Source organism: Solea senegalensis, linkage group LG6, assembly GCF_019176455.1.
Source record: "Solea senegalensis isolate Sse05_10M linkage group LG6, IFAPA_SoseM_1, whole genome shotgun sequence".
NCBI lineage: Eukaryota > Metazoa > Chordata > Actinopteri > Pleuronectiformes > Soleidae > Solea > Solea senegalensis.
The window spans coordinates 17,973,819-17,995,254 of record NC_058026.1 but is presented as its reverse complement, the minus strand read 5'-3'; the positions used below and the strand labels follow the sequence as shown (position 1 = coordinate 17,995,254).

The 21,436-nt window shown below is 42.1% G+C and overlaps 2 protein-coding genes across 2 annotated transcripts; both read right to left on the bottom strand.

Moving 5' to 3' along the window:
- Nucleotides 1-440: 440 nt before the first annotated feature.
- On the bottom strand, nucleotides 441-4,091 carry LOC122771528 (G-protein coupled receptor 26-like). The gene is made up of 3 exons (XM_044029150.1): nucleotides 2,853-4,091; nucleotides 1,912-2,025; nucleotides 441-1,200 (listed from the first exon to the last, which is right to left on the bottom strand). Exons 1-3 carry the CDS (start codon nucleotides 3,524-3,526, stop codon nucleotides 957-959), a joined length of 1,032 nt encoding a protein of 343 aa, XP_043885085.1. The 5' UTR covers nucleotides 3,527-4,091; the 3' UTR covers nucleotides 441-956.
- A 9,356-nt stretch (nucleotides 4,092-13,447) lies between these two features.
- On the bottom strand, nucleotides 13,448-19,344 carry LOC122771344 (serine protease HTRA3-like). The gene is made up of 10 exons (XM_044028864.1): nucleotides 18,705-19,344; nucleotides 17,695-17,803; nucleotides 17,273-17,495; nucleotides 16,579-16,773; nucleotides 15,368-15,400; nucleotides 14,993-15,107; nucleotides 14,809-14,859; nucleotides 14,675-14,723; nucleotides 14,427-14,522; nucleotides 13,448-13,899 (listed from the first exon to the last, which is right to left on the bottom strand). The coding sequence occupies exons 1-10, from the start codon at nucleotides 19,129-19,131 to the stop codon at nucleotides 13,731-13,733; spliced, it is 1,467 nt and encodes a 488-aa protein (XP_043884799.1). The 5' UTR covers nucleotides 19,132-19,344; the 3' UTR covers nucleotides 13,448-13,730.
- Nucleotides 19,345-21,436: the final 2,092 nt, after the last annotated feature.

Here is a 21,436-nt window from a genome sequence, read left to right as displayed (position 1 = left end):
CTTATATCCTTTCAGCACAACCTGTAGACAATCTGATGATTTCTTCTTTTTTTTTCATTTTCACCAACTATATAAACACACCTGAGCAAAAATACTCAAAAATTGGATTGAAATATGAAATTTTGGAAATGGTCCTCAGTTCACTTGGCTTGTTTTTATGAACAAACATAAAAGAAGAATGTTCTATTTTTTTGACTTTATTATTTTTTTTATGTGATATAAAAGTAATCATAACTTTAACTCAACAACAAATTACCTGAAGATATGACCTATAAACACACACCCCAGGATGTCCTTATAAGGAGTTGTGTATTTTTCCCGCGGCAATTTACCAAGAGTGAACGTGCGGCACAGATCTGTGCCGTGTGAGCACTAAGGGTTAATCACATACAACAGTATCACTGTATGCCCAGAAATGATGAACTCATATAACAGTGTCATAGTGTGTCTGTGGCAGTGAAGTTTATTATTTACTTTGTGTTTTCGTCTTCACATCCTCACACCATTCTATTTTTTATATACGTTTTGTGTTAAACAATGGCACAAGCATTAATATTAGATTCAAAACAGTCAGTAGATCAAAAATTTGTCCAGCTGTTCACTGAAACATGAGGACAAGTTCAAGAAAACTCAAAACATTGACACTGATGGTAATAGCAAACATATGGTGCAGTGTTCCCTTGGCCAACCTGATGAGCCCTGTGGAAACATCTGTCTGTGAAGGGCCTTTGACAACCATCACAGACTGGTGACGTCTCATCGAGCATTCACTTCTCCCAGTGGACAACAACAGTCCAATGGTCCAGCCCTCAGTTAAAGTGCCCTTGAGCAAGGCACTGCCCTCTCTCCATCCAAAGTGCAGCAGCTTTTCAAAGCTGCTGTAACCATTGAAACCTGCTGCAGAAAACCATGCAGGCATTGAATTGTTACCCAAAAAAAGCTACAACACACCAAACTCAAGTTATCCTGGTGATGTATTTGTCATCTGTGGTGTCCAACATGCTGCTTGTGCTGTAGGCAGACAGCGAGTAATGAGCCTTCCCCAGAAGACGGTTTATCACGCTGACCAGGACCTTCCTGTACTGCAGCCGCAGCAAACAGTACACAAAGGGGTCAGTGGAAGACTTGGCGTAGGACAGACATTTGGTGGCAATGCCTACGTACCGCGGGATGTGTATGGACGGCAACAACTCCAACAACCTGCACCAGGAACACAAACAGACCTTAATCATGTTCCATAAAGAAACACAGTTCAACAGGAAACCCATTACAGACGTTAACCGTTTAACATTTGTGTTGTGGCTGTGTCCCTTTTTGTGTATTTGTCCAGTGTTGTCCAAGTTATGGACATTACATTTATGTATGATTTATTTAGGTTTATTTGGATTAAACACCTTTTTATTTTAGAATGGTTGAAGTTGTTTGGTAGATTTAATTTGATCTGTTTTTTTAGTTTTTAGAATTGTGGGTCATGTGTGTTGTGCATACTGTAAAGATAATAAAAAATAAAAAAGAAATAAAAAAGAATCCAGTGTCTTCATAATCACTTATATGAGATTTTATATGGTTCAATGAACTTCTACAAACTTTATCTCAGAAAAATCTGCATAAATCTGCCAAAAAAACACAACTTCAAGAAAGAATGGTGCACATATTTTGGCAGGTCCTGCCGAAAAGTGACTGCACCCTGTAACTCTTTATTGCAAGGAGCGATATTGACCAAATTCACTGTACATGCACCTGGTATCCTCTACTGCTCATGCTGAAAAGATAGAGAATGTAAGCCCTGCCAATCTAGAGTTATAGGGTGCAGTCGATTTTTGGCAGGTCCTGCCGAAAAGTGACTGTACCCTGTTATTATGCACCCTGTTATGCAATTAATTAATCGAAAATATGGGCCATGTGTGTTACCTTGTTATGACATAGGGTGAAAAGCAGAGGATGAAGGAGCCGATGAAGATGCAAATCTTTTTAGTAGCACGCTGCCTCCGCTTCTTCTGCTGTGCCAGACATCTGTCCTTCACACTAACACACACACACAGAGAGAGATGATGATGATAGATAATTATTCATGTCTCATACACAGTCAACAAACAGCTCATTTAGATAAGTGGCAAGACAAAAATCTGCAGATATGAGCATATTCCATAAAAAACTTTATTACGTAGATATAAAAAGAAGCTGTTAGATTTGGTTTGGGACTATGCTGACTTTATTTCACAAGGATACAGTTCATCCAGTAATTTGTCTATAAGTTAAGCATTTGTATTCTTTCTCTATTGAACCAAAACATAAAATGTATTGCTATTATTGACTGATTTAACCAAACATGTTTGAATGCGTGTTCAGTGTATGAACTGTAAGGTCTCAGCCTGCATGTAAAGTGCATTGGGACAATTTTTGTTTTTTTACTACTACATTTACTGATCCTTAGAAGGGTAATTCATTTGCAGGCTATAACTCCCAAGCATATGTCAAAGTGAGAATAAAGTATATGGTTCTGAAAGTGTTAAAATGTCCTCAGTCAAACTTCCAATGCAACATAAAAGCTCTACCCCTCAGCATGGACGTGCATAGATGCAGGCTTTTGCTCTCTTAACCAGGCAAGACTAACTTTATATTCAATTTTCATGTGACCCATTGCATCAATCCTGCATTAAAAGTATATAATATTATTATTATATATTATATTATATTATTATTATAATATAATTTAACTATGCACAAGATTTGCCACTGTTTCTGCTTTTTTCCTCAATAAATAATTATGAAGGAGTGCTCTTTTTTCACTTGAGCCCCCCCCCCATACTGCAGAGCCTGTGTCATCTCCAGACCAGTATACTGTACTTTACCTGGGCTGGATGTCAACCAGCAGAAGCAGAGTCTGCACCGTGATGACATCTATCCTCTTGCAGTGGGACCTGGCCACTCTGAGAACTTTCAGGTAAGCGAAGCACAGCACGAACAGGCAGAGCGCAAAACTGCCGAGGTGGAACAGCACCGTGAAGGTCGCATAGGCGGCCACCTGTGACCTCTCCTCCCCGTCCAGGTGGACAGTGCAGGAGGCATAAGTGTGGCTGTATCCTCCCCAGTCCATCAGCAGCTGCGTGACAGAAAAAGTGAGCGAGTGCAGCCACGAGTACGCCACGATCAGAAGTGCGTCTCTGTAGCGCATCTTGCTGGAGTAACTGAGGGGGAACACCACCGCGATCCACCTGTCCATGCCCAGCGCGGCCATGCTCAGCATGGCATTAGTGGTGAGGAAAGTCTCTGCGAAACTGGCAGCCTGACAGAACAAGTGCCCGAAGGGCTTTGTGCTTTGGGCCACGCCGAGGAAAGTGGAGGGCATGTTGATGATGGCGAGGAGGATGTTGGAGAAGCAGAGGTTCAGGATGAAGAGTCCCGGCACGTGCGATCTTAAGTCTGCGCTCTGGGTGAAACATAGCAGCACTGACAAATTCGTCACCAGCGAGACTACAGCTATCACCACGATGGACACTTCCAGCAGGAACTCCGGTATGCTCATCTCTCGAGACTTCAGCAGCAGTTGTGTGGAGGATGATGATGATGATGATGTGGAGAGTCTGCCATGCGCGTCCTGCTCGTGCACCCCCACCGGCTGCTAAAAGGTGTTGATTTCCCAGTGCACGTGCTTGGGTGTAGAAGACACGCGGGGAGAGCTGTCCAGTGCTGAAACACCAAAACAAACCTTCCTGCCCGTCAGCGCCTGTCAGTGGCATGAGCTACTGTAAAACCCACTCGTCTCAATGTTGCACAAACTGTCCTTTGCTGGTCAATCCTAAAGGAAAAGCTGTGAAATGATGATTAAATGTTCTCATATACACACACTCTCTCTCTTTCGCTGTTTACTCTGGATCATGCGCACTATCCAGCGCCTCCTCCCTCGTTGGCAATGCCGTGCGCCCTGCACGTGCAGCCGACAGTTGGCTCATGTGATGCTTGAACAATATTCATGCAAGCAGGGGGTTCACATCAGAGACGGGCATGTCAGAGTCATGCTGTCTGCACACAAACTTCACTCTTCTCCTAAAAGATGAGTTAAGCTCCATGTGCTTTAAAAAAGTTTAGCATGGGTTTAGCTTGGAGATTTTTTAAATATTTAACACATATTTCCAGCAAATATGCGCAGAAGATATAGAAAAATATACACGGATACACAGAGTAAAACATGTAGTTTTACTAGAATAAAATATAGCATGCATTCAAAACTACACATTGTGAATGAAGTGGCATATGAATAGTGACAGTTTTTGATAATGTCCTGTATGCTCATTTGAAAACACATACTGCATGATAAACACACATACACACACACACACACACGTTTGTGCAGCATTCGTAGTGAGGGCTAACCCTTACCCTAACCTTAACCATCACAATGCCTAACCCGAAAGGTCTTAACCCAGAAAAAGCCCTGTTAACCAGTTAAAATGTCCTCACTTTCCCAAAATGTCTTCACTCCCTATGGTTTTTTTTGGTCTTTGCAAAGCTACACATACAACAACACACACGTGTCTCCATAGCAACACTAAATTTCCCGTGGCTTCCTTGCTCTTTGAACTTCATGTCTTTTCAGTACTAATTTATGTTTTACCTCCCTTTAAAAGCCTGAAAGAAACCATTTAGCTGGGCATGTTTCTTTCAGTATACGCTGCTTAAAACAAATCATACTCACGCTGTGTTAGTTATCGACGCAGGTCTGAAGGAGAAAAGGGTGTGGGACAGAGTAAGAGGAAGAATGGAACACCAGGCTGAAAGGAAAGTAAGTGGATTAACAGCAAGGAAGGACGGGACAGAAGGGTGACAATAAAAGACAGACACGGACATTCCAGCAGCTACAGTCGTGTGTCACGTTATTTCAGGGCACCTTCTAAACTATTATTTAGCAAACCACAACAAAAAGGTGGAAAATGATATGTGTTGCAGCCATGATATGTTTGTATAGAAGATTTAAAATGCATAGAAATCAAAGAGAATCAAACGGAAATAAGTGTATTTAGCCTTTTGCCTCCAGATCAGAAGATCCAGAAGTGTTGTTTTTCATTATGATAAGAAGCTGTGCTTCTGTGCAAAATAATGGTCACGTATGTATGAAACACTGAAGGGACAAGATGATATTATTTTCCTTCCGCGTGTCTGCCAGCCCTAATCGCAGAATATCCTTATTTTTTATTCGCTTTATGGACAAAATTTACTTTGATCGGTTTTGGGAAACATCATGTTTTTGTTTTATATATGTTGCACTTTTCTAGTCTCGATGACCACTTAAAACTGCTTTTGCTATTCACCCATTCACGTAAAGACAGCTTGAATAACAAAAATGTGGTAAAAAAACAAAACAAGTGATAATATTACAGTTATATCATCTTATTTCCACAGTAATATCCAGGTAAGAGCATTGTAATGAGAATATGAAAAGTAAAAAAATTTTTGTATATGTAGAAATGAGATTGTATTCCCGTAATATCCTAAAATGATTACCTTGCCATCACCACATTGTTAGTGTGATGTATGTCACATAGAGCTGCATATTTTCACGGTTAATCGAGTAATCGTTTGGTCCATAAAATGTCATAAAACGTTAAAAAACCTGGAAATGATGATGTTCTCCAAAAGTCTTGTATTGTCCACCAACCAAAATGATTCACTTTGAATGATTTCTTTGATACAAGGAGCAAAGAAATGAAGAATATATTTGCATTTAAGAAGCTGAAACAATCAGAAATCCTGTCTTAATAATGAAAAAAGCTTCAAACCGAGTAATCAAAATTGTTGACGATTAATTTAGTGATCGATTAATGGAGTGATTGTTTCACCTCTTCCAGTATGTCACAGCAAAGTGACTCCAGGGTTTTTTGTTTCTCCATTTCTCCCCTCCCCCCTCTGAGTGTGTGGCTGCTCCTCACCTGGCCTGATTAATCTCCACACCTGGGTCCAATCATCTCCAATCACCTGGCACTACAAAGACCTCGGCTCTTCCTGCACTCGTCGCCAGATTGTTCAGCCAGCTCAGTTGTGGTCGCGCGTTCAGCTGCTCAGTATTGTATTACTCCCCAGTGTTTTTGCTTTTTCTCCTGTGCCTATAAGTCTCCTCAGTCCATGTCACCATGGAGATCCAGCCACCTGGTCCACTTCAACTCCTGCCACAGCCACTTACCTGCCTGCCATTCGCTGTTCAACCCATTTTTTAATATTATATTATATTATATTTTATTACATTTAAAATGTACCTAATAATCAAATTTCATCCGAGTTGTGTGTTCACTTTTGGGTCCAAATGAAAGCCCACACTCAACACATGTACAGTTTTACCAGACATTTAAACCATTTTTTTCCACCTAAATATGTGGTTCTGTATTTATTTAGCCCTTTCCTGGTCTTGATGGCCACTCAAAGCTGGTTTTACTCACACTACACACCCACTCACACATGCATACACGTGCAGCACATCTTTCATACCCATTTACACGCTGCTTAGGAACAACGTAGGGTTAAGTGTCTTGCCCAAGGCATGTAGACTAGAGAGACGGGAATTGAATCCTCAACCTTCAAGTTAAAAGACAACTCACCCGTCACCCAGATTAAGGGTAGATTTTCCCTCAGTATGTAGTGTATATACTGTATGTTAATCTCTGGGCACAAAGGAGGACTGTATTGCTTTTACCCTCCAACTGGTTCTTATCGCATCACGTTGGCCATAAATGCAATAACACATAATTTATGCTGGTATTTTTTTGTTCGTTATCTTACTCTCTTTAGTGGAACTGTCATCTGAGCAGGTTCATTTGATGGCTCTATTGCTGTGGAAGAAAAAGGGGAGTAGAAAAAGAGGAAGCGAGGGAATAAGAAATCACCCTTTAGCTAGAAGGAACCCTTTTAATGGCCACGTGTTTTCTCCGGGTTCCCCAGCTGGAGAGGATATTATGCAAGCAAGAGAAAACTGATGGCAGAAGCACTTAGGGAGTCACTGCAAGCCTGTGACTTCATGTTCATGCTCCTGGCTGCATGACTCTTTATGTACTGTACGTTTTGTGTATATATATATATATATATATATGTATATGTGCCATTATGTAACACCGAAGTTCCCACAGCAGGCTACACAACATGGAGCTCTCTCATTACCTAAGGTAAGTCCATTCCTAGAAGGAAAATGTTGTTTATTTTTGACACAAAACACTTTTCACCCAATTGGTGCAGTTCTCGACTACTACTGAGTAATGGAAAGGAAATGTTGGCAGCAGTGATCCTGATCTGTCTTTTCAAAGCATTTTGTTAAGGTGATGGTAATGCTCCCTAATACCTGGGCAACAGTGATAGTGACAGTGATGAAAAGGGGAATGAGAGCTATATGGAAATAAAGGAAGACGATGTGAGGAAGAGGAAGAGTACAAAGAATTGTCATGGGTGTGTGTTTCTGGAGCGTGGGAGTCCTGGTGTATAAATAGGTCTCTGCATAGAAACGCTAACTCACACCGACACTCACATGTTGGTGCACACACATACTGTATCCTCACTTTCATCCATACTCTCTGTCACTCTCCCTTTACCAGCCTGCCTCTCTCTCTCTCTCTCTCTCTCTCAGTCACGTGCTAACACTATAGGAGCCTGACAGAGGAAAGACTGTACACAAGCACATAGTGATGAAATGATAATAATATAAACAGAATGGCTAACCTGAGTGACACTCACTGCCAAAAGTACCAATAATAATAATATGAATATTCAGTCATCTTTGCTGTTTCACTTTCCTTTTTCCAGCATCACAGGGATAATTATTAATTGTGAAAATACAGTCAAAATATAGTCAGTCATGGAAGCCTGCACAAATTTATTTGCCACGACGTTCCACATAGATTTTAACAAATGGTCCAGTGGTGGCGCCCCTGGTCTTCAAGTGCTCCATGGGTCTGCTCCTACCTACTTACATGCTCTCATAAAGACTTTTGTTACCCCTCGACTACTCCGTTCATCAAAGAATTGTCTTCTGGTGGTGCCAACATTCCGCACGAGACAATCCAGACTCTTTTCGTGTGACGTTCAACGCTGGTGGAATAACCTCCCGAGTGCTACCAGAACAGGGGCGTCCCTGTTTATCTTCAAGAAGGTCTTGAAAACCCAGCTCTTCCAAGAGCATCTTCTGTCCTAGCACTTACCTTACCCCCTCCACTTCTGCACTCTGACCCTCTATCTGGTGGATTTCTTTTTCTATTCTATTCTATTCAGCTTATTCCTCTTTTGTAAGTCACTTTGGATAAAAGCGTTTGCTAAATGTGTACATGTGAATGTACACATTCATTCCCCCCTCTTCCCAGGCATGTCAGGGAAATATGGTGGCCTTCACATACCAGACAAGATTCTTCTGCATTTACCTAAGTGACTTAAATCTGCTTTATTAAGCAGGTGAGTGTCCATATCTCAGGCATTGGTGCTTTTCCACTACATAGTACCGCCTCGGCTCGGCATGGCTCGACTCTACACGGTTTGGTTGGTTGTCCATAACAATATAGTTCCTCCTCAACGTGGGCGGGGTCATCACTGCACGGCTGCATGAAACAGCAGTTATTTTCGATGCATGACTGAACTGAAATACAGCGGCAGGCTTTCAGCAGTGCAGTCGCTAAATACACCAGACTCCTGTTAAATGATGAGATTTTAGACATTTCCTTGCTGAATGTTGAAGATTAACCCACATTTTCAGGAATATAAAGTCATTTAACTGACATCTAATCTAATCTAATCCAACTACAGTTCGGCATTGCCGTGCCGAGGCAAGTAGAGTCGTACTAGTGGAAAAGCAACATAGGTGCTTTAAGGTGCTGAATAAATAAAAATAGGAGCATAATACCAGTAACATTCTTGGCGATGTCTGTCAAACAGCTGTTAAAAGTATACTGCAAATGAAAAACCCACAAAAACAATGAGGCCAACTAAGCACAACCGAACATAAACCTAAATTATTCTCCATAACACAACAGGCATTTCTCTCAGTGTGAGACAATTACAGGCAGGAGGAGTGATAAAGACTACACACACACACACTCCAAAAACTTAACAACGCACACATACAATAATATTGTCTATGCAAGCATAATGAGCCCACACACACACCCACGCAGAGGTCATGAGACGAAGAAATGCAACTGAATTATTCAAAATCCTGAGAAATGGCTCCGTAAGTAAAGAAGTGGAGTTGAGCAAAGGATTGCTCCATGTATTCACGAGGAGGGAGAGATACTGAGGGGGAGAGAGGGAGAAGCACAAAGCATGAGTCAGCAGTCTGTGTGAGAGAGTGAGGGAGTTGAGAGACAGAGGACGGCTGGCTTACAGGATTTAGCTCACTGGAACACTGACAAAAGAACTGATGTGATCTCCTTACTGTGGGACGCTATGTGTCTGTGTGTGTGTGCATTTATTACCTCTTACCTCATAGGACAGTTTCTGGCAGAAACACTGACCTTATCAGGACCAGTAGCTCTCGTGGAGAGCAAAACCAACTGGAACTGGTTAAATTGTATTATAGTGAGGGATTAGGATTAGGCATTAACTAGTTGTGGTTGAGGTTAGGGATAAGGCTTTGGTTAGGTTGCCCAAATAAATGGGAGTATATGCAGTATGTGCAGAATAGCTGCACAAACCTGTGTGTGTGTGTGTCATTTCTTTGGCATGTTGTGTATGAGTCAGTCCAGGTCAGTAAAACTAAAGCAGAGCATCGTTCTCTGTGAAAGAGTTGAGTTTTTTTTTTTCTCTTTGCTCAGGGCAAAACAGAAAACCTGCATCTGCAAGGAATAGTTCCAACATTTTGAGGAACACACTGAGTCACCTCTTTGCCAAGACTTAGACGGAAAAATTAATACCACGCTCATGCCTACGCAATAAGTGCGGAGGTTCGGCCAGGAGGCAGATAAATAATAAATAATAAATCAAACCAACAGTAATCAGTTTGTATCAGACTTGGATTAAATGTTTAAATTAAAAAGAAAAAGACATGGAGGAAAGAAATGAAACATCGCTGATAAGGTAAACGAGCTGCAAGGAAGAAAACCTTTAAACCACAGCCTGTTCTGATGCACTAGCAAAGGACAAAGAGCAAGACAGAGACAAAAGGAGAGAGGAGACATGGACAGTTATTTAAATGACCGTGGACAGCGAAAGCCAAAGTTCTTCCCAGGGGACAAAAGAAATCTGTAATAAACATGGAATGACAGGAATTCCAGCCTCCATGCATACTAAATCTTCAACAACTATGCAACCTTTGGGAACGAGACTTATTCTAAAGTATTCATTATGAGCAGGCTCACAGACAGTACTTGCATTTTCAGCTTTGCTTCTGAAAGCACCTTTAGTGGAGGAGGAGGAGGAGGAGGAGGAGGAGGAGGAAAAGCACAGCGCACATGGATGTAATTAGTTTTTTCCACATTTAATTGTTTTGGACTCTTGCTGTGTTTATCTGTGTGCGTGTGTGTACTTGTTAACTGTTTAATACCTTTTCTGGCATAAACACTGACCTCGTCAGGACCATGGAGACCAAAACCTGGTCCTAATGAGGGAGAACCTCATTTGTGAGGAACTGGCAACGTTTATGGCTAAAATTTGAATTGTGGTTATGGATTAGGGATAATGCTTTGTTTAGACTGTCCAAATGAATCAAAGTCAGTGCAGTGGCCTCTGTGTGTGTGGAAAGACTCATCTTATTACGCCTTGTCCTCTCTTCATACAGTATGCAGGCTACAGTAGCTGTGGTCATTGAGGCGGTGATTCATACTGTGAGAGTTTGAGGCAGATGGAAGTATTTAGGTTTTTTTTTTTTTCCTCCTTTCTTTTTACTTTTTTCAAATCAGGTCCAATCTGTCTACGCTTCTGTCGCCACGCCAGATGCCCCAGTGTGCAGTGTGTGATTACAAACTTTCTCTTACTTCACTGTGAACTCAGCCAATCTGGCTCATATGAGATCGAGTTCTTCTTGGACCACTTCCCAGTTTAAGTTCCCTTGACCAAAGGAGAGAGCATGCACACACACACACACAGTGAAGAAATCCCATCCCATACAGTACATTAAAGACAATTCTTGGCATCACGTTGAAGCAAATACACTGTGCACTTCGTCAATGTCTTGTGTTTTCTTCTTTAGCTCTGTTGTGGCCAATTCATGTGTGAAAATAATCATCTCACGCTCCCTCAAACACTCTTCCACTATATATATGAGCCTCGATGATTCAGAGTATTTAGGTTGTCACCTGAACCTTGTTTTGTGCGCTGAGCTTAAACCCCAGATCATAACACTGCCCCCGCAGGCTTGTCTGGCACTACACATACATACATGCATGTGTGTGTGTGTTTGCTTTCACACATCAGTGAGATGATGCAGATTAGCATCCATTAAGCGTCTCTAATGCTACTCAGAAGCGGGTGCTGGGGTCAATGATGACTCACAGTCGGCCGTCACACGAGGCATAAAGATTGCCTCCCTGAAACATAAACAAAGTGGCGCCATTTTCACTGGTACACGTGACTGAGCTGAAGGTCCATCATAGCCTGCGGTGATCTCTGCTCCCTGTGCCCTTTCACGACCTGGTTGCCTCTCAGTCACGGAGCACTGAGGAGAAGATGAGGTCACATGCTACGTCTGGCATCGACTAGAATTAAACTTAAAATTAAAGATGTGGGCGGGGGAAAATTACAGGAGACATGGAGGGTGGAAAAAAGAACCACATAAAGGTAAAAGGAAAAAAGAGGTTGTGGAAAAACTTGTATTTTCAAGCTAAATCACATATATACTGTATATTTTTACATGTATTATTGTTGTACTGTATTATTGTTGTTATTATAGGTACACATGTACATGATTATCATGTTTTTGTGTGTGATAGGCATGTGGTTTTCTGTATCAGTGAGACTTTGTATTGAGAAGTTATATATGTTTTGTTTAATTTGTGTATTTTATTGTGCAACATAAGTTAAAAATACTCCCCCTCGCACAAAAAAATGGCAGCAAGTGTGTTTTTTCCCCCGGCACATAATACATTTCTATTAATGTAGCTGGAGAGGTCAGTCTTTCTCCAGATTATGGATGTTTGAAAGTGACACATCTCTCTGTATGGAGGACAAAGGAAAACTCACAAAAGGAAAAGAGAAAAAGGACATTTTTTCTGTGCAACTATGATTAAAAATACAGTACAAGTGGTAAAACTCCTTGTCTGCAACACGTTACAAAAAGATTGTCTTAAGCAACAGTAAATCTTTGCGTAAAGACAAACCACACACTTGTGAAGTGCAGTTCCAGATATTTGACGATGCCCTTGACTTCAACTTCAAAAGGATCCACTCAGAGACCACAGCTATTTATAGTGTGATTCACATATACCCTATGTCTTATAGCCTGAGCGGTCGCCATGTCAGAAACATTTTATTTTGCACCCAACACGCCATCTACTGGCCTGCTATGGAATCATCAATATGTTTAATTTAAAACAGACTTGACAGAATTTGGCCTCTAGATGGTGATACATTTACAGGTCAGTGGATTAAACAGGGACCATAATTCTTTGAGACCTTAAGGGAAATGTAATGTAGATACTTTGCTTCGGATTAATAAATCAATTAAATTCTCGCCACAACGTGATGGATCTTTTATGAGCATGATCAATGCAGCTTAAAAAAAGGATGTTTTACAATCAGGGTGAGCTCAAGTAAAACTCTTTTAAAGTGGGGTTACGTCCGTGTAAAGACAAACAGATGTGTCCTCTGCTCGCTTCACTGACGTAATCTGATGCGCTCCATGAGACAATATGACTTGGCAAGATGAGGGCACTCATAAAACTGGGTCAGACACACACACACATATATTAAGTGAAGACTCCTGCTGTTTAATGTGGTGGTAATTTGTTAAATCTCAGCATATTTCTCCTTTTTTTTGATACATGTCCCACTGGCATATAATCTCCCGCTTCTGTCCTGTGTGGCGGCCAATAGTAACATGACACAGTAGCTTTTCAAATAAGCAGAAAGGATCAACTGTCTGGGTCCAGTTCATGAGCTGTGCCCACACACGCACACATCGGGTGGGGTCCCCACTCCGGATGATATTCCTTTGCTAAGAAAGATGGCTTGAAACAGTATATTTTGTTTTGTTAGCAGATGCTGCCAAGCGGTGTTTTGTCTGTGGTCGCAGACAGAATCTGGATTATCTAAAACCAGCAACGATTTCCTGACCACAGCTTCAAAGATCACGCATGGGGATTTCTACGACTAAAGCAGAAGAAGATGAGAGATGAAAGTGACTTCTGCAGTAACAGGACTTCTGCTCACTCAGTGTTAGTCTTTCTGAGGCCGAGTGGACGGATGTGGGACGAGGAGACATAAACAAAGGAGCTGAATCTGCCTCCCGTGCAGATGGACAACAGCTGCTGAGAAGAACTGGACCGTCTCTCTTCACAGGCTTTTATTATGAAAAAAATGATGAGCACTGCAGATACTACACAAAGATAAACCGCAACAAAACACTCCAAACCAGTACACTTTAACAGGAAATCAAATGAAACTACTTTACGTCACTTCATATTCCTGTGTATATCTTTATCTGATTATTTCTTGCCAATGACCAAATGCATTGAAATGTATGTGATGACACTGTGTTGCTCAACATTTGTTCAAAAGTAGAACAAATGAATTAAAAGTAGAACAAAATAAAAAAAAAACTGTTGTCTGGGTCAATCCAGAATAACCTGTGGCTGGATGTGGAACAACAGGTCATCGTTGCCTCGGTGAATCTCCAGCAGGAGAGGCTGGTCACCTTGCAGCACTTCATGAATGTCTTCAGTGGTGTCCACCAGCTGTCCATTCAGCTTCACTATAACATCGCCTTCTTTGATCCCTCCACTGAAACACACAGAGGAAATGATTTGGTTCAAAGCTGCCTGCAACTAGGGGTAGGAATACGACACGCGATACATGGTCCCCGATACCAATAATATCACGATACACCGATTCTGTGATAATCAGTGTATTGCAAGACAATCATATAGCGATACATCACGATATCTGTCTAACTGAAGAAAACAAAACGTCCGTGGAAAGTTAAAAGTGCAGGATTTCTCTATTTATTCACAACATAGTGACAAAGTGCTCACACTCCCCATTCCTCTCTCACTCGTCACACTTTCCTAAGTCACGTCACTTTGTTACTTCATAGTAATGTCAAGATGACATCTTTATGTGATCATCAAGGTTCACACACCCTGGTTGACATCAAATTCAAGGACTTTCCAGGACCAATTCCCTCAAATTCCTCGACCGGATGTTCTGACAGCTTAAGACAGAAGGGCAACATGTAATCTGCGTCTGGACAAGTGATTGTCCTTGGAACATTGGTCAAAGTCAGTCTGTGTGAGCGTGTGTAGACATACTGTTCTGCTGCAGTGTTGGGTATGACCTGTTGCACCAACACTCCACTGCTGACGTCAGGAAAGTCTGGTTTGTGATGCTGTAACTGCGCTATTAGACTGAAACACAATCACATGAAAACACTAGTGTTACCAGTAATTACAAGTAAAGGTACAAATATCGTTCAACTCACTTCTTCTCGAATGAACAACAATGCACTCAGTTATTAAATTACACTGAAATTAAAAAAGCCTTTGTCGTTACAACTCACTCTTTGGTGATCGTGAGCATCCTGATGCCTAAAAAACGTCTCTTCACGTCTGGAAACAGCACAAAAACATCATTTTTTGCACCTAAAAACACACACTTGGTCACGACGTTTGTTCATGACGCACACACTCTCACCTGCATCAGACTGAGGCTCCTCTGTGAGTCGTCTCTGCTGCCTCGTCTTTTCTGTCACAACAACAAGAACAACTGCAGTGGGATTTACTCAGAAATACTCAGATCTAGTGTGACGTAGATGAAATAAATGAAAATGAAATTGTTGGAATGTGTCTGTCGTGCTGCTCCTGCTTTGAGGCCTGACCTTTGCTGTGTTTGATCTGCGACTCTGTGAGGAAGCGACTGATCCTGTCTGAGGGAATAGCGAAGGAGATTCCTGCCGTCACTTTCAGAGTGTTGATGCCTATCACCTCCCCGTCCTGTAACACACACACACACACACACACGAAGAAGAAACGTAGAAGGAGACATGTAACATCATTTCCCTTTAATGACATGAAACACTTACTTCGTAAGTTACATTTTAATGATAGTGTGCACACAATTTTAGGGGTTTACGGAATAGTTGCCTCTGTGTTGCATCTGCATATCTGCATATCATTATTCACAGTGAGGACCGTTGTCAGATTAATTGAACGATCCATCACACTGTCGTGTGAATCGCGACGGCAGCACTCACCAGGTTGATGAGAGGTCCTCCAGAGTTGCCGTACTTCACACCGACGAGAGGAATATGAGGCAGGAACCGGTCAGACGCATTGTCGATGGTTGAGACACACAATATGCACACAAAAACAACAACAACACAAGTACGTCAAAAATCTGCATGTGCAAATCCGAGCAGACCTGATGAGTGACAATTTTTAAATGAAATCTTTATTTTCATGAGTCGGATTAAAACAAATCTTAATGTCGTTATTACTGTGAACAGTGAATATTGGTGAAAATAATGCTACGGTATGTGCTTGCAATGGGAGTGTTGATAAAGTCTTGCTACACTACACTACGACAGATGCATGTACTGTGTGCTAAATTATTGTGGCGTCTTATGTGTTTACCCTCGCTGTGTTGTCAAACTTTTTATGCCAAGTTCCACCTGAGAAAATATCAAGCTCTTGAAGTTATAGCATTATCGCCAACGTTAAAATACAGCGAGCAAATTCAGCTACAGACTTTTCACAGAAAAGAATCTGCTGTCTCATCATCCACCTCTTCCTCACATATACTTCCAACAACAAGGAAATTAGATAAAGATGGAGTGAGAGATGAGGCGACTTTTTCATTTGTGATTATCATTATTTTGTCTCGCTTTCCTCTCTCTCCCTCCCGGAGAAGACGTCATCGTGGGGAGGAAAGAGAGCACGGATGAGGGAAATGGGCAGACGGCTGGAGGATTTTTTGTTTTTCTTTCCTCCCTCTGTAGATAGTTTTAGCTAACTTTGATTTTTCTCCTCAGTTGTCATTATTTCACACTACAGTTGGTTGGAGGTTACCCGCAGTCCTATTATCAGGTTTAGTTTATTTGATCTAGTTTTCTTTTTGGGGACTCCTTGGGTCAGACGTTACACACCTTTTGTTACTTTTGCTAGAATCTCCAACCGCTTTCTTTTGTTTACTTTTTGTCTGAAATGATGAGTTTGCTAAATAAAAACAAATTATTAATTGGGTCATGTTGTGGCGTCCTTTTATGTCCGGTCTCCTATTGAGCCATGTTCATATTGTCTAAGGCAGGCCGTAACACACACACACCCTGATATATACAGTAGTATTTCTGTGTTTCCTCCAACTACCACCAGAGGAAGCTTATGTACCACTGGTGCTACACGTATCTAAACAATAATGACATATTGTTGTGCTGTATTGCTGTGCACATTGTGTGTGTGAGCTCACATTAATAATAGCATCGGTCTGGATGTAGTCCATGTCTGAGTCTTTGATGCCCAGCTCTTTGCCATCTCTCTGCGCGGTGCTGACAATGCCGGTGGTGACGGTGTTCTGCAGAGCGAAGGGGCTGCCGATGGCGACCACAAACTCGCCCGGCCTCAGATCAGCGGAGCGGCCCAGGGAGAGCACGGGAAGCTTCTTCTGCTCGCACATGACCACACATACCAACACATGTGAGGAAATGTGGAGACAGTAGTAGGTCGTACGGGGAGAAAAACATAGACGTTCACACTTTAAATATTACAAGAGAGACAGACGGTACAGAGAGAAAGGATGGGAGAATTTAAAGCTTACAAAGCCGTACAAGTATTTGGGATGTGAGTGTGAGAATACACACATCAGCGCCGTGTCTGTGAGTCACTGGGCTGGTGTTTATGTGAAAGTATCCCTGCTGGCCTTATGAACGTCTCGCAGAAAACCGTCAAAAGGAGGATGTGGGCTTTTGAGTTATAGTGCAGTGCGGAGAGGTTTTTGTACATGCGAGCATTTAAGGGCGGAAGAAGAGGAAAATGTGCAGATAATGACATGTCTTTACATCACCTCAGTTTGGAAGAAAATAGGAAAAGGGTGAATCTGCAAGGCAGATAAAATAAATAAAAACTAAATAAGGGAACCTGACGTCAGTGTGTTTGTCCCTCACCTGCGGATTGACCTTGATTGTGGCAATGTCTGCCTTCCTGTCTACGTCTCTGACCGCGGCCTCGTACGCGTCACCGTCATGGAGTTGAACGCGCAGCTGGGGCCTCCCGGTCACCGTGGCAGCCGTGGTTACCACGTGAGCGTTGGTCACGATCACACCTGAGTGGGTCACAATAAAGCCAGAGCCACTGGAGAGGTGCATGTGGCGACCAAACAGGGGGTGTCTGCAGAGGAAACACAGGAACGAGACCAATTCATCAGCAGAAAAGGTTAAAATATCTGTATTATTGTGGCAGCAAGAGCTTTCAGTCTGAAAGATATACTAGTCTACTAGTATATCTCTGGATGTACAAGACTCAAATAGAGCGGAATGTCAGCAGCAGATTGAAGGATAAAGAGGTGCATTTACACACAGACACACACCTGATGAACAACTCGATGTGAACAACGGCCGGGGCGATTTTCTCCACGACGTCTGCAATGAAGTTGAACTTGTAGCGAGCGCTGCTGTTGGGATGGACCAAGGAGGAACCTGTGCTGACATGACGAGCCAACTGTTTTAATACACACACACACACAAGAGAAGAAGAAGAAGAAGAAGAAGAAGGAAAGGAGCAGCAGAAGAAGACATATGACACAATTTCCCTCGGTTTCAAACTCTTACTTTGAAGTTCAGTTTTAAAATCTTTGGGCCAGATAAAAGAGATACTTTTTTTTTCCAACACACACACGTTTGCTCATTCTTTTTCAGGATACTGTATCTGCCTGTAATTTTCTTTAAATAAACTCTAATCGATGTTGAAATATCTGCCCTATTGTAAATGTGTGTCATCTGTGGCAGTGAGAAGGAAATGAGATGAATCAGTCCACCAATGTCAAAGAATAATCATTCTTATACATCATATGTTTGTACATTTTAAAATACATGCAGGCAGTTCCACAAGTTTATCAGAACAGGTCTATTTATTCAGTCGAGACTTGAATCCGATTTTCTTTTTTGGATTTACACTGTCATTCATTACACTATGACAGAGCAATGATCTCCTAAAGCAGAACTAACAACCTGTTGATGTGCATTGGAACACTTAATTAGGTACACCTGTCCTAAAACTGCATTTGAATGCAAATATCCAATCATGTCAGCAATTGAATACATTTAGGGGTGCAGAGGTGTAAAAGACGACCTGCTAAAGTTCGCACTGAGTAAAAGAATGGAGAGTAAACGTGATTTATATGACTTTGGACGTGGCTGTTGCTGTGAGTTTGAGTTAGGTCAGAAATTGCCGATTTATCTGGGCAAAATCACCTTGTTGCTACTCTTATTAGAGGCCGTGTGTACCTAATAAAGTGGCCAGTGAATGTACTACTCTCTTCTCACACCTTTTCACTGCAAACTTTGCACATAGACATGGTGGAAACCTCTCCAGTCCTACCTGCGCTTACACCTGTGCAGGCTCCTTTGTGCGCTTGTCTTATTCCGTCTCTCCCCTTCTGCAGAGCTTTTCGGTTGGCCGCTCTCATCTTGCACACGTTACCGTACGTCCTCCCGTCGCTCCCGCACACTTGGTGATCCATCTTGCAGCGGCAGATTCCTCTGGATCCCCGCCGCTTCCCCGCAGCGAGGAGCTTGCACTCCATGCCGTCCCCGCAGGATGGGTCAGTCTTGCGGCCGCACGGATCTCCCTCTCGCGGGGAACACACCAGGCAGCAGTTGCATCGGTCCGGTATGTACCCGCCGGGGCAGCGGGGGCTCGGGCACAAGCTCGCGTCGCACTGAGCGGCGCACTTACTGTCAGAGCGCACGGCTCCGGTGAGGTCGTGCGTAAAGACGAACGCCAATGCGACAAAAAGTAACTGCATGTTTTAAATAGTGATTAAGAAGCGAATAAAAGTGACAAGTAATCTTTAAATGATCATATTAAATTGTGCAGTTGTTTCTCTTCAGTGTTGGAACCTGGAGGTAAATCCACTCTCTCTCTGCTGACATCTGCTCTGATGCTCTTTGGAAAAATGACTAGATCTACATGAAACTCGTTTTCTAAACTGAGTGGATTTAACCACGGGCACCGAGGAGTCGTCAGTGTGTGTGTGTGTGTGTGTGTGTGTGGAGCGGCCCACGATCACGGCTGCGTGCGCGCCATCTAGTGGTAAAAGATCCACATCGTACAGAGCAGCATTGTGTCAGAGTTTTCTGTGTTCTGCAAACTCTGGAATAGTCTCCGCATCACATATCAGGTCTTCTCTTACCACTTTAATTTGATATGGTAGAGCAGGTAAATAAATGAAGCACTTTCTCTTGTTAAACTCAACTCCTCTTGTTTCTAATGTGCTGTATGATCAATTTAAAGGTGCCATATGCAACATTTTACCAAACGAGACACCAGGAAGCAAGTATTAATGATGTAAAACAGGCATCAGGAAACTAGAGTGGCCTCTTTCTGTTTGCTTTCAAATGTGAAACACAGGCTGTGGCTGGTTTGTGGAAACATAGAGCAAAAAAAAGCGAAAAGCAAAGCCCTTGCCTGAGGTACATATAAAATGCTCATTTTAAGGTGACAAAATGTTTTATTTTAGTTTAAAATGATTATGTAAACATACTTATGGGTAGTATTTTCCAATTTCTGGACATTCAAGTGACAAGTCATCGTGGTTTTCCACACGAGGGCAGTGTTAGGCAAGGCAAACGTGTCTTCCTTTCTAATACACTGTTTCTAGCTCTCCCTCACTGTGTGTGTGCGTGTGTGTGTGCGTGTGTTGTCTAACCTAAACGGACAAGACACGTGTGGTATAATTTTTCTTGCCTCTTCTGCTGCCGTAACTCAGGAGGAGCAGACTGTGCTGCGGTGTAGGTGGTGGTGGAGGTGAGGCCTCTCTCGTGTATGTGTTTCACTTGTAAATGTATGTAAATTTATGTGCACGAGGGCAAGTAAATAATGCACGTTTGTCTCCTCGTGCCAACATCTGCACATCCCTGCCTCCACTGAAACAACCACTAGTTTATCCTGCAACCTGAGGAGTGTGTGGATCTGTCCAGCACATCTCGCACACCATTGAACCCCTGGGGGTTTCACTGGTGGTGACACTGCTTTCTAAAAGGTTATTGTTTACCGTGGTGTTTCAGGGATACTCAGTAATAGACTATGGTGACAAAATGTGGTCATCCATCCATCTTCTACCACTTTATCCTCCACATAAGGATTGTGTGTGTGTGTGTGTGTGTGTGTGGGTGCCAATCCAGTGCTACTCAAATGGCTCTGAAATACAGTCAATTGACACCATCAGTTAAAAATTACAACTCATAAAGAATGGGGAATAAAAGTGATAATATGATTTTCAAAGTGGCTGTTGCTATGAATTTGAGTTATATCAGAAACTGCTGATTTATCTGGGCAAAATCACCTTGTTGCTACTTTTATTAGAGGTCATGTGTACTTAATAAAGTGGCCGGTCACTGTACTACTGTCTTCTCACACCCTTTCACTATAAACTTTTCACATAGAGATGGTGAAAACCTCTCCAGTCCTACCTGCACTTAAACGTGCGCAGGGTAACTTTGTGCACTTGTCTTATCTAATAAAGTTTACTTGTTCCAGTATTCTACAGCCTACTTCCTGTTTCCTGTTAACACTGTTGACCATTGGTTTACTGGACAGGCATGTGGAACTTTTAAAGTTACGTGTTCCTTTTCCACTTTAGTGGGTGCCACTCATTCTTAAAGGTGTGTCTCCTGTCTTCCCTTTCTGTAAACAAAAGAAACAATTATGAGTGTTTTTGTTTTTTTTAAAAGACCTGGAGGCAGAAACATCTGACAGAAGACGTTTTTCCTAAGCACACTTTCTAATGATGTTGTTTTAAATTTGCAGATGACGTGATTTCATATTGCATTCTCTTTATTTCATGTACACTTTTATATCGTACTGATGCATGTTTGAGAACAGCTGGAACTATGTACACGCACTGCTGTCTGTCTTGGCCAGGACACTCCTGGTTACATAAGGGTTATGTGTTGTTTTTAGGTGACATTTGCATCTCTTGGTCAAACTAGACAAATTTTGAGTTTCGATGCTGAATGAAGGCTGCATACTTTCTCAAAACACACATGGATGCCTGAGGTGACAGACTACCTTTAAATGGAAATGGACTCCAAAAAGAATTAAAGTAAGCC

Excerpts from the sequence above, each read along its gene's own strand:
- LOC122771528 (XM_044029150.1), bottom strand. The coding sequence starts at position 3,526 with ATGAGCATACCGGAGTTCCTGCTGGAAGTGTCCATCGTGGTGATAGCT. Across the intron at positions 2,026-2,852 it reads CTGGTTGACATCCAGCCCAG|TGTGAAGGACAGATGTCTGG; the intron begins GTAAAGTACAGT and ends TGTGTGTGTTAG. Across the intron at positions 1,201-1,911 it reads TCACCCTATGTCATAACAAG|GTTGTTGGAGTTGTTGCCGT; the intron begins GTAACACACATG and ends TTCCTGGTGCAG.
- LOC122771344 (XM_044028864.1), bottom strand. The coding sequence starts at position 19,131 with ATGCAGTTACTTTTTGTCGCATTGGCGTTCGTCTTTACGCACGACCTC. Across the intron at positions 17,804-18,704 it reads CTGCACAGGTGTAAGCGCAG|GTTCCTCCTTGGTCCATCCC; the intron begins GTAGGACTGGAG and ends ATGTCAGCACAG. Across the intron at positions 14,523-14,674 it reads ATGCTCACGATCACCAAAGA|TCTAATAGCGCAGTTACAGC; the intron begins GTGAGTTGTAAC and ends ATTGTGTTTCAG.